Source organism: Medicago sativa, chromosome 6, assembly GCF_051527215.1.
Source record: "Medicago sativa cultivar Bolivia chromosome 6, Bolivia_mono, whole genome shotgun sequence".
Lineage (NCBI taxonomy): Eukaryota > Viridiplantae > Streptophyta > Magnoliopsida > Fabales > Fabaceae > Medicago > Medicago sativa.
In genome coordinates this window covers 54358167-54374347 of record NC_140754.1, presented here as the reverse complement: position 1 = coordinate 54374347, position 16181 = coordinate 54358167, and the positions used below count along the sequence as shown (strand labels likewise).

Sequence of the window (16181 nt, the reverse complement as noted above, 5' to 3'; positions counted from 1 at the left end):
GCAAATCTTCCTAAGTATGTTAACAAATTTTTCAAACTTACCCTCTAGTTTAAGCTTTTCAGGATTTAAGGGGGATGGAGTTTTGTTTTCTTCAAGTGGTTTTGCTTCTTCTATCACAACTTTATCACCTAAGGGCTTGACATTCTCTTTCCCAATGTTTTTAACCTTAGCAAAAGTTTCACCTAACTTACTACCCCTAAAAGATATGACATTAACTTGGGCTTTGGGATTGGCTTCGGTTTGACCAGGAAAGACTCCCGGTGTTTGGGAAGAGGTAGCCACTTGTTGGGCTATTTGAGCGATTTGAGTTTCAAGCATTTTAGAGTGAGTAGCAATAGAATCAACCTTGGTATTGAGCTTGGAAAGAGAATCATTCAGAAATCCAGTTTGGTTTTTAAGTTCTTGAAGTTGTTTGTTTTGGTTGGCAATAGAATTTTCCAACAAAACTTCCAAATTGGATTTTTGAGTGAATCTTTGGTTGTTTGCATAACCGGGTGGTGCTACTTGTCCATAGGGATTTTGGTTTTTATAAAAATTTTGATTTTGTCTCATCCCTTGGTTGTATTGAGCATAATTCATTTGCTCAACACCGTTAATAGCACTACCTAGTTGGCAATCAACACCAGCATGACCAGTTAACACCAGCATGACCAGTTATACCACATATTTCACAAGAAGGAGTAGAAGCAGAATTGATAGCACTAACATTGAGTTTTTCAAGTTTTTCAGTTAGTGTATCAATTTTAGAAGCAAGGTGGTCATAGTTAGAGACTTCGTGTATACCTGCCTCCTTTTTGGAGGGTGAAGAACTAGTGATGGCTCTCTCGTCGGTCCACTTGTAGTGATTTTGAGCCATGTCTTCAATTAGGGCATACGCCTCCGTGTAGTTCTTGTTCATAAGTGCCCCACCTGCAGCTGCATCAACAGACATCTTAGTGGTATAAGACAAGCCATTATAAAATGTGTGGACTATAAGCCACTTCTCTAGGCCATGGTGGGGACAAAGTCTTAGCATTTCTTTGAAATGCTCCCACGCCTCATAGAGAGATTCCCCATCTTTTTGGTTGAACCGCGTGATTTGGTCTCTAAGTTTAGCGGTTTTAGATGGTGGAAAGAAACGGGCAAGGAATGCTTGCCTCATCTGATCCCATGAAGTAATGGAACCGACTTCGAGGGAATGGAACCAAACGCTAGCTCTATCCCTTAAGCAAAAGGGAAAGAGATGAAGTCTTACGGCTTCTTGGTTCTCCTTCATGGTTCCACTAATTCGTAGGAAAACAGAGATGTGAAGATTGGGATCCTCAGTGGGGGATCCCGAGAATTGGTTTTGCTGCACCAAGTTAAGTAGGGCAAGCTTAATTTCAAAATTGTCATCCTCAACCGTTGGGTACACAATAACAGCTTGTGGCTCAGCCGTAGACGGTGTTGCATACTCTTTGAGAGTGCGATTGGCCATCGCGGTGTTATTTTGTGCTGCTCTCCTCCTTCTATGTAAGAACCTTTCGATCTCGGGTATGAATACCGCTTGATTTCTAGTTCTTCGCATACAAGGTTGAGAACCCAAGAAGTTAACGATAACAGAAAAATAAAAAGTTAAAAATAAAAAGAAAAGAGAAAGAAGAAGGAATTCTAATCACTAAGAAAAAGCTAATTAAATTAGTTAACTCCCCGGCAGCAGCGCCAAAAACTTGATAGAGCCAAACCACAAGTGCACGGCCTATCGAAGTAATAGTAGTAAGTAGAGTATCGTTCCGCTAGGGAGTTGTTCGACTTAATTAACTTTTAATGAATGATTAGAGGGGAGAAAGTTGATTAGAAAGAGTTTGATTGCTGAAGGTAAAAACAATAATAATAAAGGGCCTTAGGATCATTGGTTCATCTTAATAACTAATCCTTTACTAGACAAAGCCTAAACATCAAATTTCATGATTTACACACTAATTTCTAAAGACCGGTTTCCCTTAGCCCCTCACCTTTCCGATGAAAGTCCGGTGAGAGTTTACTTCTAGCAACCAGGCCTATTTGACTGACATGATTACTAGAAGATGCATAGAGGATTGAAACTACTCTTTGTCTCAATAATTGCAAAGACTATTTCACTGTTTTGCAATAATTGTCTAGATTTACTTGTTCCAACATCAAGACTCCGCTCTCGCTTTATGAATTGATGTTTGGGATGATGGATTAACGATTATCAAACCCTCCGCTTTCGCTTCCACAGTTTGATAATTGTTAATCCACGTTAAGACAGTGAATCTAGATTAGAAATTAGGGTTACATAGAAATTAGGGTTTAGACATGTTTTGTTTAGGATTGAGTCATTAGACTCCCCAATAATCCTAAGACTAAGAAGTCTACTCACTCATGTTCATCGTAGACATGGAGGAAGAAGAGAGAAATACGGTAAAAATAAATTGCAAAGAAAGTAAAAGGGAAAATAAAGACTTTTATTAAAATAGCAATTGAAATAAACAAAGTAAAGCATGATTGTTCATGGTGGAGAGCTACTCTATTTATAGCTTTACAATCGACTTAGAAACTAAGCAACTAAAAGGGTAAAACAATAAAGCTGCAATAGGGTAACTTGGGCCCGAAGAAAAAGCAGCAAAAGAGACTCCTGGAGGTGGCACGGCCGTGCCACATGTTGGCACTGGCCGTGCCAAGCTTCTGACTTGGTGGGAACATATTTTTGTCCCGTATCTTCGTATTCTTGCGCTGTATTTGCTCCAGTCCTCTTTCTTTTGCTCCAAGACACCTTCCACCATATATTTATTCCTAAAATAAAATAAAACATAATTTGAAGTAAAATATTCTAATATAAAATAAAATGCAATAAAACTAAATCAAATCTAAAATAAAACTAAACTAAATAAGGCAATAAATTATACTATCTATGACTCATCAAACATCAGCATTTTGAGTCTTCAAGAGAACATCTGCCAACATGTACAAAAGCTTTGAAGTTGGTGTCGCTGTTTCTAGAGTAAAATCAGAAGTTGACAAGCTTTATCGTAAAGGGAAGAAAGTTGAAAGTGCTTTTGGTGATACAAATTTTCAAGTTTTGAAAAAATATGGTAGCGATTTGGTTGAACGAGCAGGGAAGCTTGACTCTGTTATTGGACGTGATCAAGAGATAGAACGGCTTGTCGTGATTTTATCAAAAAGGAATAAGAAAAATCTTATTCTTGTAGGAGAGCCAGGTGTTGGAAAAACTGTTGTTGTTGAAGGGTTGTCTCAAAGGATGGTAGAGGTAGAAAAGATCTTGAAAATGGTAAAACAGATCTTGGAAATCTTGCCAATGCACAGATATTTGCTTTAGATATGGGCGCATTAGTTGCTGGTGCTAAGAGCAATGGAGATTTTGAAGAGAGGCTGAAGGAAGTTTTGAAAGAAGTGGAAGAAGCTGAAGGAAGGGTAATTGCTTTCATCAATGAAATCCATCTTGTTCTTGGTGTTGGTAGAATTGAAGGATCAATGGATGCTGCTAATCTTCTCAAACCAATGTTTGATCGTGGTGGATAACCTAAGATGCATTGGCGCAACAATAATTGAAGAAAACAAGAAGTATGTTGAAAAAGATGCAGCATTTGAGAGGAGGTTTGTATAGATTGATGTGACTGAACCTAGTGTTTCAAATACCATCAGTATGCTTCATGGAATAAAAGAGAAATAAAAGGATCACAGTGGCGTTATAATTCAAGACAATGCTTTTGTTGTTGCACCTCAATTATCTAGTTGATACATACCAGCTATGTCTCGACTAGACAATTGAGCTTCAACAACAATAGCATTGTCTTGAATTATAACAACATGGTGATCCTCGTATATCTCTTTTATTCCATGAAGCATACTAATGGTATTTGGAACACTAGGTTCAGTCACATCAACCTATACAAACCTCCTCTCAAATCCTGCATATTTTTCAACATACTTCCTGTTGTCTTCAATTGTTGTTGTGCCAATGCATCTAAGATATCCACCACGATCAACAATTGGTTTGAGAAGATTAGCATCATCCATTTATCCTTCAATTCTACCAGCACCAAGAACAAGATGAATTTCATTGATAAAAAGAATTACCCTTCCTTCAGCTTCTTCCACTTCTTTCAAAACTTCCTTAAGCCTTTCTTTAAAATCTTCGATGCTCTTAGCACCAGCAACTAATGTTCCCATAGCTAAAACAAATATCCTTGCATTAGCAAGATTTCCAAGATCTGTTTTACTATTTTCAAGATCTTTTTTACCTCTACCTATCCTTTGAGCCAACCCTTCAACAACAACAGTTTTTCCAACACCTGGCTCTCCTACAAGAATAGGATTGTTCTTATTCCTTTTTGAGAAAATCACGACAAGCCTTTCTATCTCTTGATCAATTCCAATAACAAGGTCAAGCTTCCCTGCTCGTTCAACCAAATAGCTGCCATATTTTTTCAAAACTTGAAAATTTGCATCACCAAAAGCACTTTCAACTTTCTTCCGTTCTTTACAATATAGCTTTTCAACTTCTGATTTTACCCTAGAAACAGTGACACAAAAAAAAACTCATTGAAGTAAAAACAATCTCCATCATTGAAGTGAGAACATGACACTTGAAGAGCGCAATGTTGTCAATCACCGATTGCAGTAAATATCGGAGCTATAGTTGTTGTCTCGCAACACTAGAAGAGGATGACAACATACTAATGGTATTTGGAACACTAGGTTCAGTCACATCAACCTATACAAACCTCCTCTCAAATCCTGCATATTTTTCAACATACTTCCTGTTGTCTTCAATTGTTGTTGTGCCAATGCATCTAAGATATCCACCACGATCAACAATTGGTTTGAGAAGATTAGCATCATCCATTTATCCTTCAATTCTACCAGCACCAAGAACAAGATGAATTTCATTGATAAAAAGAATTACCCTTCCTTCAGCTTCTTCCACTTCTTTCAAAACTTCCTTAAGCCTTTCTTTAAAATCTTCGATGCTCTTAGCACCATCAACTAATGTTCCCATAGCTAAAACAAATATCCTTGCATTAGCAAGATTTCCAAGATCTGTTTTACTATTTTCAAGATCTTTTTTACCTCTACCTATCCTTTGAGCCAACCCTTCAACAACAACAGTTTTTCCAACACCTGGCTCTCCTACAAGAATAGGATTGTTCTTATTCCTTTTTGAGAAAATCACGACAAGCCTTTCTATCTCTTGATCAATTCCAATAACAAGGTCAAGCTTCCCTGCTCGTTCAACCAAATAGCTGCCATATTTTTTCAAAACTTGAAAATTTGCATCACCAAAAGCACTTTCAACTTTCTTCCATTCTTTACAATATAGCTTTTCAACTTCTGATTTTACCCTAGAAACAGTGACACAAAAAAAAACTCATTGAAGTAAAAACAATCTCCATCATTGAAGTGAGAACATGACACTTGAAGAGCGCAATGTTGTCAATCACCGATTGCAGTAAATATCGGAGCTATAGTTGTTGTCTCGCAACACTAGAAGAGGATGACAACATACTAATGGTATTTGGAACACTAGGTTCAGTCACATCAACCTATACAAACCTCCTCTCAAATCCTGCATATTTTTCAACATACTTCCTGTTGTCTTCAATTGTTGTTGTGCCAATGCATCTAAGATATCCACCACGATCAACAATTGGTTTGAGAAGATTAGCATCATCCATTTATCCTTCAATTCTACCAGCACCAAGAACAAGATGAATTTCATTGATAAAAAGAATTACCCTTCCTTCAGCTTCTTCCACTTCTTTCAAAACTTCCTTAAGCCTTTCTTTAAAATCTTCGATGCTCTTAGCACCAGCAACTAATGTTCCCATAGCTAAAACAAATATCCTTGCATTAGCAAGATTTCCAAGATCTGTTTTACTATTTTCAAGATCTTTTTTACCTCTACCTATCCTTTGAGCCAACCCTTCAACAACAACAGTTTTTCCAACACCTGGCTCTCCTACAAGAATAGGATTGTTCTTATTCCTTTTTGAGAAAATCACGACAAGCCTTTCTATCTCTTGATCAATTCCAATAACAAGTTCAAGCTTCCCTGCTCGTTCAACCAAATAGCTGCCATATTTTTTCAAAACTTGAAAATTTGCATCACCAAAAGCACTTTCAACTTTCTTCCGTTCTTTACAATATAGCTTTTCAACTTCTGATTTTACCCTAGAAACAGTGACACAAAAAAAAACTCATTGAAGTAAAAACAATCTCCATCATTAAAGTGAGAACATGACACTTGAAGAGCGCAATGTTGTCAATCACCGATTGCAGTAAATATCGGAGCTATAATTGTTGTCTCGCAACACTAGAAGAGGATGACAACATATACCTGATTGAAAATTGAACTAGTTTTGTTCTCTCTATTTGATTTACTATGATAGTTCACTTTAATTGCAGTTAGATAATTAACAAAGGTATTGATTTTAAGTCAAAGTATAGAAAATAATAAAAATGAAAATACACCAATAGGACTCGTATAAGATGCAGCTGTATAATATTTCTCTGTCAAAAGATTGTTTGGAATTAAATAATCAAATAAATATTGTATGGAATCTCTTGTTCCTTGTGATCAATCTCTAACAGAGGTTTAAAGAAAATCTGAAATCATCTTTGAAAAATGTTCACCTTCACTTTTGTACCTACGCTTCCCTAATGCGTCAAGTAATGAAACATCTTCCACTAAGCCAACCCTCATTTACATTTGAACTGCAACAAAAGCTTGTGTTTCCTATGCATATAGGCTAATACTAAATCTTCTATGTAATCAAATCAAATGAGTCCTACCAAGGAAGTGAACACACTTACAAGCACTGTGACGCTATTAAGAGCTTTGCAACCAACACAACAGCCCCAAAATTTTAGAAAAAAAAATAAGGCAGCAGATGGAAAATGTGATACATAGTCATTCAATGGTATCACTGAAACAAAGACAAGAACATAAATGACATATATAACAATGGCAATTTGTAATTCGTACAACAGATTCAATTCACACAAACAATGACACAATGCAAAGTAACTTCATATTTTTCAGTTTCTTGTACAGTAAGTTCACTTCATATTTTTCAGTTTCTTGTTACTATCAAGAGCCAATTAATTTTGGGCTGGTTGAAGGATTGAAGATATATATTTGATTAGTTTGAAAAAAATCTGACCTCAATCAAAGTAACTAACCTCAAACAATGAAGCACTGGCACAAACACCGATGTCTAACACAGCATTGACACATCAACACCGTTAATGATTTGTGAAAATAGAATAATCTAATGTTACTGCAAGTACCGGTAACAAGAACCGGACACATCTTTAATTGAAGTGTCAGTGCTACATAGTTCTAAGCTTTAAATTCCTACATATCATTCTGCTTGTTATTTGTTTATCATCTTTGTGAAGAATAATCTACCTATTAAATCAAATTTTTTAATGAGTATTTCTTTAGAGGAGACCTGATAACCAAATCATACATATTGTGAATACAGGAAGAAAGAGTAACATTAAAAATATAATGACTCTCAGATAAGACTTGCATAATCATCATGTAACAGGGAACTTCTATGGCTCGGAAGATACATATCTTAATAAACACAATGAGTTTTCCAATGAAATGCAGACATACATGACTGATGCAAAAAATGAAGTGTAAATGTAAACTCTTCAACAACTCTATCTCCAATGTTATTACCTCTAAGCTTGCTGGCCAGCCAGGGTTGTAATCCAGATATTGTGTCTTTCATTACTGCTAAAGATAATGTGTCCTCTTAGGTAGCAAAATCCTTAAATTCAGAATCAGAATCATTAATGATCAAATTTTCAAATTCTATGAACAACGGTACAAAACAATGTTCAAAGTGAAGTGCAAAACCTGACCGTTGGAGTAATACAACTGAAAAATCTTCTCTCCACGATTCTGCGTCTATGAAAATATCAAGAACACAATGAAACTAAAATCTAACATTACAATATTAATATAACGCTTCACTGCGTATGAAAAGTTAAAAACTATATTTTTTATTCTTTCGAGAGCAATAATGCTCCCACCAAGTGCAGTGGGATCTAGAAAGCTTCAATTAAAGCCATGCATGTGACAGCAACAACAACAACAAACTAGTTAACACAATATACTAGATAGATCATCAAGCTCTTCTTGCATAATCATTCAAGTGAATTTCAATCAATTTAAATTATTAAAATTGCAGGTGTTTAGATAGCAATAGGAAAATATGGTGCATACTTGTTCAGTGAATTTCCATCAGTATAAATATATCTTTCCCGTTAAAAAAAAAAAAGAACTTGTTCAATGATAACACTAAGACAAGGGAAAGAACCAATGAATACAAATATAGCAGAGTATGACTTATTGCTTCATTTTAACACTCAAATAAATCATATACAACACCGTATAACAAGAACATTAACATTCAAAGTTCCTACCTTCTTGGATTATTTTGTGATTTGACTCATTTAAAATGAGAAATGAACGAAAAAATCATTAAAGTAGATAAATCTCATTGACAATACCTTGCAAAGATAACAGATCGATAACTAAGGAAAAAAAACAGCCATTAACACCATTATAATATGGAAATGAACTTAGCAACAAAATATGAGTTTTATTAACATTAAAGTGATAGCGAGACCTTTGAGTAGTCCACATTTTACTTAAAAAATAAAAAAATAAATGGACATAACAATTGCATAGAGTAACTCTTACAATATACCTCTAGCAACCATTTCACGAAGAAGTTTCTACGCCTTTTCATTGTAATCTTTATAAAAGAGAGAGCGGATAATAGTTTCATAACTTACAGCATCAGGAATGAAATCATTATCCTCCATTTTTAAAATCAATGCCTCTGCTTTATCAAACAAGCTCTCTTTACAAAGTCCATTGATCAAAATATTACATGTTCGGATATTTAGGTTATAACCTTTAGTTAATAGATCCTGAAAACATCTTGTGCATTCTTATGTCGTCACCTTTGCATAACCCATCAATAAGTGTATTGTATGTGTACATATCCAGTTGAATGCCTTGGTCTTTAATTTTCTTGACTAATGCAATAGCTTTGCCAAGATGATTGTTTTTGCATAAAGAATCTATTAAAGAATTGTTGGTAAATATGTCAGCTGGTATGGATCTCATCAACAAGCTCCCAAGCATAGGAGATTCTTCCTAATTTGCACAAACCATCAACGAGAAAATTGTGAGTTAGGAACAATTCCTCTGCAACACATTTCCTTAAAGAGATTCTTCCTAACCCTTAATGATTTACCTTTATTGCTATGTCTCTAATAGCACAGGTGAAAGCTTCAGTAAAGTACAAATCTCTTTTGCCCCACTTGAAATTAGGTTTATCCTTTGCATCCATTTCGATATCCCCATCCTCCGTCACCGAAGATCCAATGCTCCAGGTATTGTTTATTGATTGGATGTTGCTGGGAACCCTAATTGTGGAATATTATTTATAAACATCACCAACTTGCTTTGCTCTAGCATCCAAAAGGTCTATGGATAACTTACCCGCAATGACAAAACGGTAAGATTTAAGGTTGTAAGTATTGACCATCATTGCTTTATTGCCTCTGAAGGCAGCAATGACCTGTGCTCCGATCATCTTGGAGCCCTTAGGATTGATCCCCCATCCCACCCAACCATTTGGGGTTGGTGGAGAAGCAACAAAGACAAATGAGAGTGAGGGGTTGTCTCTATTGTGTCTGAAGTGAAGGGTTGCATTCAGCTCGAGCTCTTTGCACCCTGGGTATCCTTCTAATTTCAGAGAACAACCAATTCCAAATCAAACAGGCGCACAAGAAGAAAGGTGTAGGACCAAAGGAAGCGATGCGAGTCAAAGATTTTCAAATATGAGTTTTTTTGGGAAAGGAAGCCATTGGAAATCAAACCAAAACCAATAACTTTCTTTCCCAGAAAAACTCATATTTGGAAATCTTTGGCTCCAATCTCTACCTTTGATCCTACATCTTTCTTCTTGTGCGCCTGTTTCATCTGGCATTGCTTGTTCTCTGAAATTAGAAGGATACCCAGGGTGCAAAGAGGTCGAGCTCAATGCAACCCTTCACTTCAGATACAACAGAGACAACCCCTCACTCTCATTTGTCTTTGTTGTTTCTCCACCAACCCCAAAAGGTTGGGTGGGATGGGGGATCAATCCTAAGAGCTCCGAGATGATCGGATCCCAGGTCATTACTGCCTTCAGAGGCAAGAACGCAATGATGGTCAATACTTACAACCTTAAATCTTATCGTTTTGTTCTTGCCGGTAAGTTATTCATAGACCTTTTGGATGCTAGAGCAGATCAAGTTAACAATGTTTATAAACTATATGCCACAATTAGGGTTCCGAGCAACATCTAATCAATAAACCATACCTGGAGCATTGGATCTTCGGTGACGGAGGAAGGGGATATCAAAATGGATGCTAAGGATAAATCTAATTTCAAGTGGGGCAAATGAGAATTGTACTTTATTGAAGCTTTCACATGTGCTGTTTGAGACATAGCAATAAAGGTCAGTCATTAATTAGGGTTGTTCTTATATATATAAAATGTGTCCATTTAGTGTATGGGTGTTCCTATAATATTCTTTTGTAAATGGATGTGCTAATTTTGACTTCTCGTCTCTTAAGACACTTAATAGTATTAATGAGGGGTGTATTTGAAGTAATTTCTCTAATAATTTGAAATGATACAAAGCTCCATGGAAGAAAAAGTTGTCATGGTGGATGGTCACATGGAAGGGGTGGTTGATCAGACTCGAACAACTTCTACTGCACTATTTGCAGCCAATGATGCTTTGGTGTAGTATGAAATAGGTATGACAGAATGAAGAGATTCTAATTTAGGGTCAGCATATCCCTAAAAGTAAATGACTGAATGAAAAAATCCTCCAAAGTAATGAAGGTGGTCGACAACACATTTCAATGAACATAACAACAACACATGACTCTTGATTAAAATTGAATTAATAGTGAGAACATTGAGTAGTCCACCTTACTTTGTATATGCAACTATCAGCAAAAAGAAATAAATAAATAAATAAATCATAATGATTACATAATTTTCATCATAGTAAAAAAAAATATAATTAGAAAGTATCTTACCTAGATTTATTCTTCAAAGCATAGGAGATTATACCATTGTCCTCCTTATGAAAGAGAGCCTCCAATTTTCATTCTCATCTTTATAAAAGAGAACCCGGATAATAGTTTCATAAGTTACAGCATTAGGAATAATACCATTGTCCTCCATTTTTGACAACAAGGCCTCCACTTCATCAAATAAACCCATTTTACAAAGCTCATTGATCATAATAGTATGCGTTCGAATATCTAGACTATAACCCGTAATCAAAAGATCTAGAAAAAAATCTCATGCATTCTGAAGTCGTCCTCCTTTGCATTGTACATCAATAACTATAGCGTATGTGTACATATTTGGTTGAATTCCCTTTTCTTTAATTTTCTTGCATAATGCAATAGCCTTATCAACATGATGGTTTTTGCATAAAGCATATATTAATGAATTGTAAGTGAATATATCAACTGGTTGACCATTATCACACATCTCATCAACAAGATGTGTATGCAACCTTGAGAGGTGCTTCAACAGATGCTCATAGGTCCACTCAATAAAATAATTACAAGATGACAATGTTAACTCATCAATGAGTCCGCAATCCTGTATTACCAATTCATGAAAAAAATATAAGTTAAATTAAGAAAATAGTGCGTTGCAAACACATTTATCATTGCCAAATTTGAAATTCTCAGTAGCCCTAAACTCTCTAATCTCTATCAATTCAAAAACAAAACAATTAAAGTAGATAAGATATTCAATATTCATAGTCTTCCATAAACATTAAGATCTAAACCATTCATTAACAAATCAACAATATCTTTCTCGAGAAATTTCTCTTTTGTTTTTCCTCTTTTTCGTTACCACATTGATCTGATTTTTCATTAATTTTATTTCAAAATATCCCTTTATTATTATTATAACTATATTTTTTTTACTATTGTCTCTAATGCACCTTTCAAGTTACTAACCATGCAAGTGATGATACAACAATGGTATCAAGGCTAAATGACACTCTATAGCTTTTTTCACAATTTGAATCTTTGCGCAGATTACGTATTAGAGTACTCATGCCAATGTCTATTAAGCTCTCATGCATCCTATATGTGTCGGAGAAATTAGATGAACCTTTTAGCCTAGTACAATTGTTTTTTTCCCAAGCACGAGGAGTATTGCTGAAACAATTAGTCAAAAGATAATTTGAAGTTCTCATGATAAGAATGTCACAAGATCTCCATCCACCAAGTATATTTCGTTCATGAGTATCGTAAAGAATATTTTCACCATCATTCCTTAAAGGAACCTAAAAAAAAAGCAACACAAATCTAATAAAAGAAATAACCTCAACCAATAGAGTCGCACCTGTATTGTTGTCAAGCAGTTGTTTTTTTGTCCATGCAGCTTAGAAATCTACAACTCCAAATCTGGAATTCCTCAATACATCAATATTAATTCAATTAAAAATGGTAACAAATTCTAAATCTGAAATTTGTCACTAGAAGATATGCTCACCTTCGAAGAGAGTGCAGAACAGAGGTCGTATCAGAGAACGAAGTTGAACACAATGGAAGGAGATATAGTTTGTGAGTATGTAGATAACAAACAAAAGAAGGAACGGAATGGATTATAAAACACCCTGAATTCATATGACACATACATGACTTATAAATTTGAAAAGCACATAAATCTGACAATCATGAGTATTGAATCACTACTAAAACATACCAATTTTTACAAAGATAATGTGAAATTAGAACAAAATAACAAATCCATTGTCTTATTTAATCAATAGAGAAATAGAGCATGCCTATAGAGTACCAAGGATCTTCTCAAACACCCATGCTTAAGGATTTCACAGAAGATATTAAATCACTTAGCTATTTAACTACACAACAGAACAAACAAACGACAATAGTGATCGAAATGGAAACCAACCAAAAAGGAAAAGAAAAAAACCTCGATCACCTCACAGCGTAATCTTATGTAGGAATAACACTAACTGAAGTTTAGTGATAATTATGAGTTACACAAGCTGCCAAATAAATTTTCAATCCAAAAATAAGGTTAGTGTCAAGTCACAAGTGCCAAATAAAGAAATTTTAGTCCAAACAAGAGATAAACATGTATAAATCACAATCTAGAGGTGATTTTGGACCAGAACTTTTTTCAACAGTTTTGTAAAACCAAAAGAAACTTAGATACCAAATTTCATGCTAACTGAACAAGTGTAGCTCAGATTAGACCCGTAGTTGCAATTTAACACTTAAAAGGAGACAATTGAGGGTAGCTTGCATAACGTAATATCTAGGGTAAGAATATGGACATGAAATTTGGTATACAACCTTCAATCTTCATATACCATAAGAACCCTAACTGCAAGGAGTGAACTTCAAGATCTTGTGCTAAATTCTGCCTATTCCTGATTCAAAATTTGTTGTAAGCATTACAAGTCATATAAATTGAACTGCAACAACACAAACAAAAGCAGTAACAAACAGGAGATGAACACATATAAACAAAACCACAGACTACAACAGGAAATCAAGTTAAATGGAAAAGTCGACACAAACACTCACAATAATAAATTAGATCAGAGTTTAATGTCACCAATAAATGAAAATAGTGAGCATAATTGCATAAATCAATTGTAAATTTGAAATAAAGAAAGGAAAAAAAAAAGATAGATGAACATTATGTTAGTAGGATTGTGAAGAAGTAATCCATAGAAAAACTTACTCATAAAAGATGAAACCTGATATAAAATCCATATTCGTAGCTCGCAACATCGATCATGGTTGACAGAAGGTTATATTCGCAAAATCAAAAGGGGTTAATGATCAGAGATGGAAAACACAATCGAGGTTAAGATCATAGGTGAAGAGCACGTACCAAAGATGACGATCAAAGACGGCGATTTCAGATCGGTGATTGGCTACGGCTATTGCAGAACAAAACCATGAGAGAATGAGAGACAAGAGAGATAGAGGTTGAGAATGAGAATCCCAAATAGTGAGTGAATAAGGTCAGGGTTCGTTGATTTGGGATTCTCCATGGAGGTTGAGAACAAAGCATCTTGATTTGGAGCAAGCTGATAGAAATTAGGCTTTGGGATTCTCCATGAAATGAAAGAAACTTGTGAAGTGTTGAGTGACAAAAAAATTTATTCGTGAGAGTGACAAAAGTTAAGTTTCCGAAAAATATAAAACTCGAAGTCATGCAACCTTTTTTTAGGAAAACAATGTTACTAAGCTTCTTTTATAGCAATACTTAGAGCTATTTTCGACAATAATTAATGACAGTAACATTTAAATTAATGTTTCAAATCAGTGTTGCTAAAGGTGTTCAATCTAGTAGTCTTGGTGTATTTGAATTGCATTCAGATTGTTGAATTGCATCCAGACTTGAATTACATAATCTCAGAGGATTTGGATCTTCATTTCTCTTATTCAACAATCTGGATGCAATTCAAATCCTCAAAGAAGATGTTGATCAAAGATGGAAAGATATTCGTATATGTGAGCAAAAACAATGGAAAGAGATATAGTTTGTGAGTATGTATATAACAAACAAACAATGATCCTTGGCTAAAATGTGAATTTTGTACATATGGAAAACTTGGTCAAAATTACGGTTAAGAAAAACCAGGAGTATCTCACTACTAAGAATAAGTCCATGCAAGATTATAGGCACAGCTAGTCAGCATAATTCTGCCAAATACCGTTGCTACTAGTTTTTATTTTATTTTTTCCTCAGATGACCGTTGCTAACAAAATAAAACTTATGTGAATTTTTTTTTAGGTCTTAGAGTGTGGCACGTATGGTTAAGAATTGAATACTAACCAAAATACTTCAAAAATAATTATAAGTTACATTTTGAAATTCTCTCAAAAAAAGTCACTTTTGAAATATCTCTTAAATACAACAATCCCCACACATTTACATTTCAAAAGTTTAAAAATAAAAAAAAATTCCTAGGTTACATTTTATGCATTTACCAAATCGGAAATACTACTTGTCCCGAGAAACTTTTTCATGAGAACATCCAGACCAATACAAATATAATATCTTTCTCCATCACTTTTAGTTCCAGCCACCGATGTGTTGTTGTAATGAAGGCCATCTAACGGTTCCAGACCATTCGTGATACATTCGGCATGATTTTTTCGCTATCAATAGCACCACTCTTATCAAATTTCAGCTGTTATGTCAACTTGTGCATGATTCAAACCCAATAATATCTAAGAGACATATTTTTTTTTTTTTTGAGGGAAAGTGACATATTATTTATTCTTATTGCAATTGTAAATAATACAATAAAAAAGAAAAAAGTGTGAAAGGCTTGTTCTCTTCAATAAAAATAATAGCAAGTGGAAGGAAGAGCAGGCAAATAACCACAATAACACTGAAACCAAACATACCCACTGTGTCAAATTAAATTTCTTATGACTTTCTTCTGTATTATATGCAAGAAAGCGAAGGTTTGAAGAACAAGTGATGCAGTGAAAATGTGGGGGCGAGAGTAATGTTTTATACTTATATATTTTTCATTAAAAAATTATATTAAACCCCTTCGGTTGCAGTATATGCCTGATACAAAAAAGATTATCAAAATTGCACAATTACCAATGCCTTTTCTTTTACATATATGGCTGCCCTAACCGAGGTAAAAGGCTGCTCTGGGACCTTTCCACTAGTATTGTCAAAAAATGTTCATCATATCAACACATTCAATGATAATAGCCTCATTGGCTGCAACATTTCTATTACCCGGAATGCATTCTATAACAACAGGAATGTCATATTGAATTACTATGCTTTGCACATTCTGGCCCCAAAGCTTCTGCAAAACAACAATTGGTTGCTATAGTCTCTTTCCTGCAAGCTATCATAGCGATTTCTCCAGTCTGGATTTTAAATACACATACCTAGGTTGTTGTGCCATCACAAAAGAGGTGATTTGTGGTCTGGTTTTCATGGTTCAGTCGTTTGGCTTGGCCTCCAAGAATAGACTTGATTATGCTCAAGGACAAAGTCCCAAAAAAATAAAAAAAATCACTCCACCTCTTTAATTTACCTGTT

General features: G+C 34.9%; 1 protein-coding gene, 1 long non-coding RNA gene, 1 other non-coding gene and 1 pseudogene across 3 annotated transcripts; 2 read left to right on the top strand and 2 right to left on the bottom strand.

Moving 5' to 3' along the window:
- Positions 1 to 986: 986 nt before the first annotated feature.
- On the top strand, positions 987 to 1093 carry LOC146915708 (small nucleolar RNA R71). The gene has a single exon (XR_015017071.1). It is a non-coding gene; the product is annotated as a small nucleolar RNA R71 (small nucleolar RNA).
- Positions 1094 to 2944: 1851 nt separating this feature from the next.
- LOC146915707 (chaperone protein ClpB1 pseudogene) lies at positions 2945 to 3522 on the top strand (annotated as a pseudogene).
- Positions 3523 to 9470: 5948 nt separating this feature from the next.
- On the bottom strand, positions 9471 to 10022 carry LOC146915706 (cytochrome b561 and DOMON domain-containing protein At3g25290-like). The gene is made up of 2 exons (XM_085721419.1): positions 9926 to 10022; positions 9471 to 9778 (listed from the first exon to the last, which is right to left on the bottom strand). Exons 1-2 carry the CDS (start codon positions 10020 to 10022, stop codon positions 9471 to 9473), a joined length of 405 nt encoding a protein of 134 aa, XP_085577545.1.
- A 1387-nt stretch (positions 10023 to 11409) lies between these two features.
- Positions 11410 to 13248, bottom strand: LOC146915705 (uncharacterized). Its single transcript, XR_015013432.1, has 3 exons — positions 12615 to 13248; positions 12465 to 12526; positions 11410 to 11705 (listed from the first exon to the last, which is right to left on the bottom strand). It is a non-coding gene; the product is annotated as an uncharacterized LOC146915705 (long non-coding RNA).
- Between the last annotated feature and the right edge of the window lie 2933 nt (positions 13249 to 16181).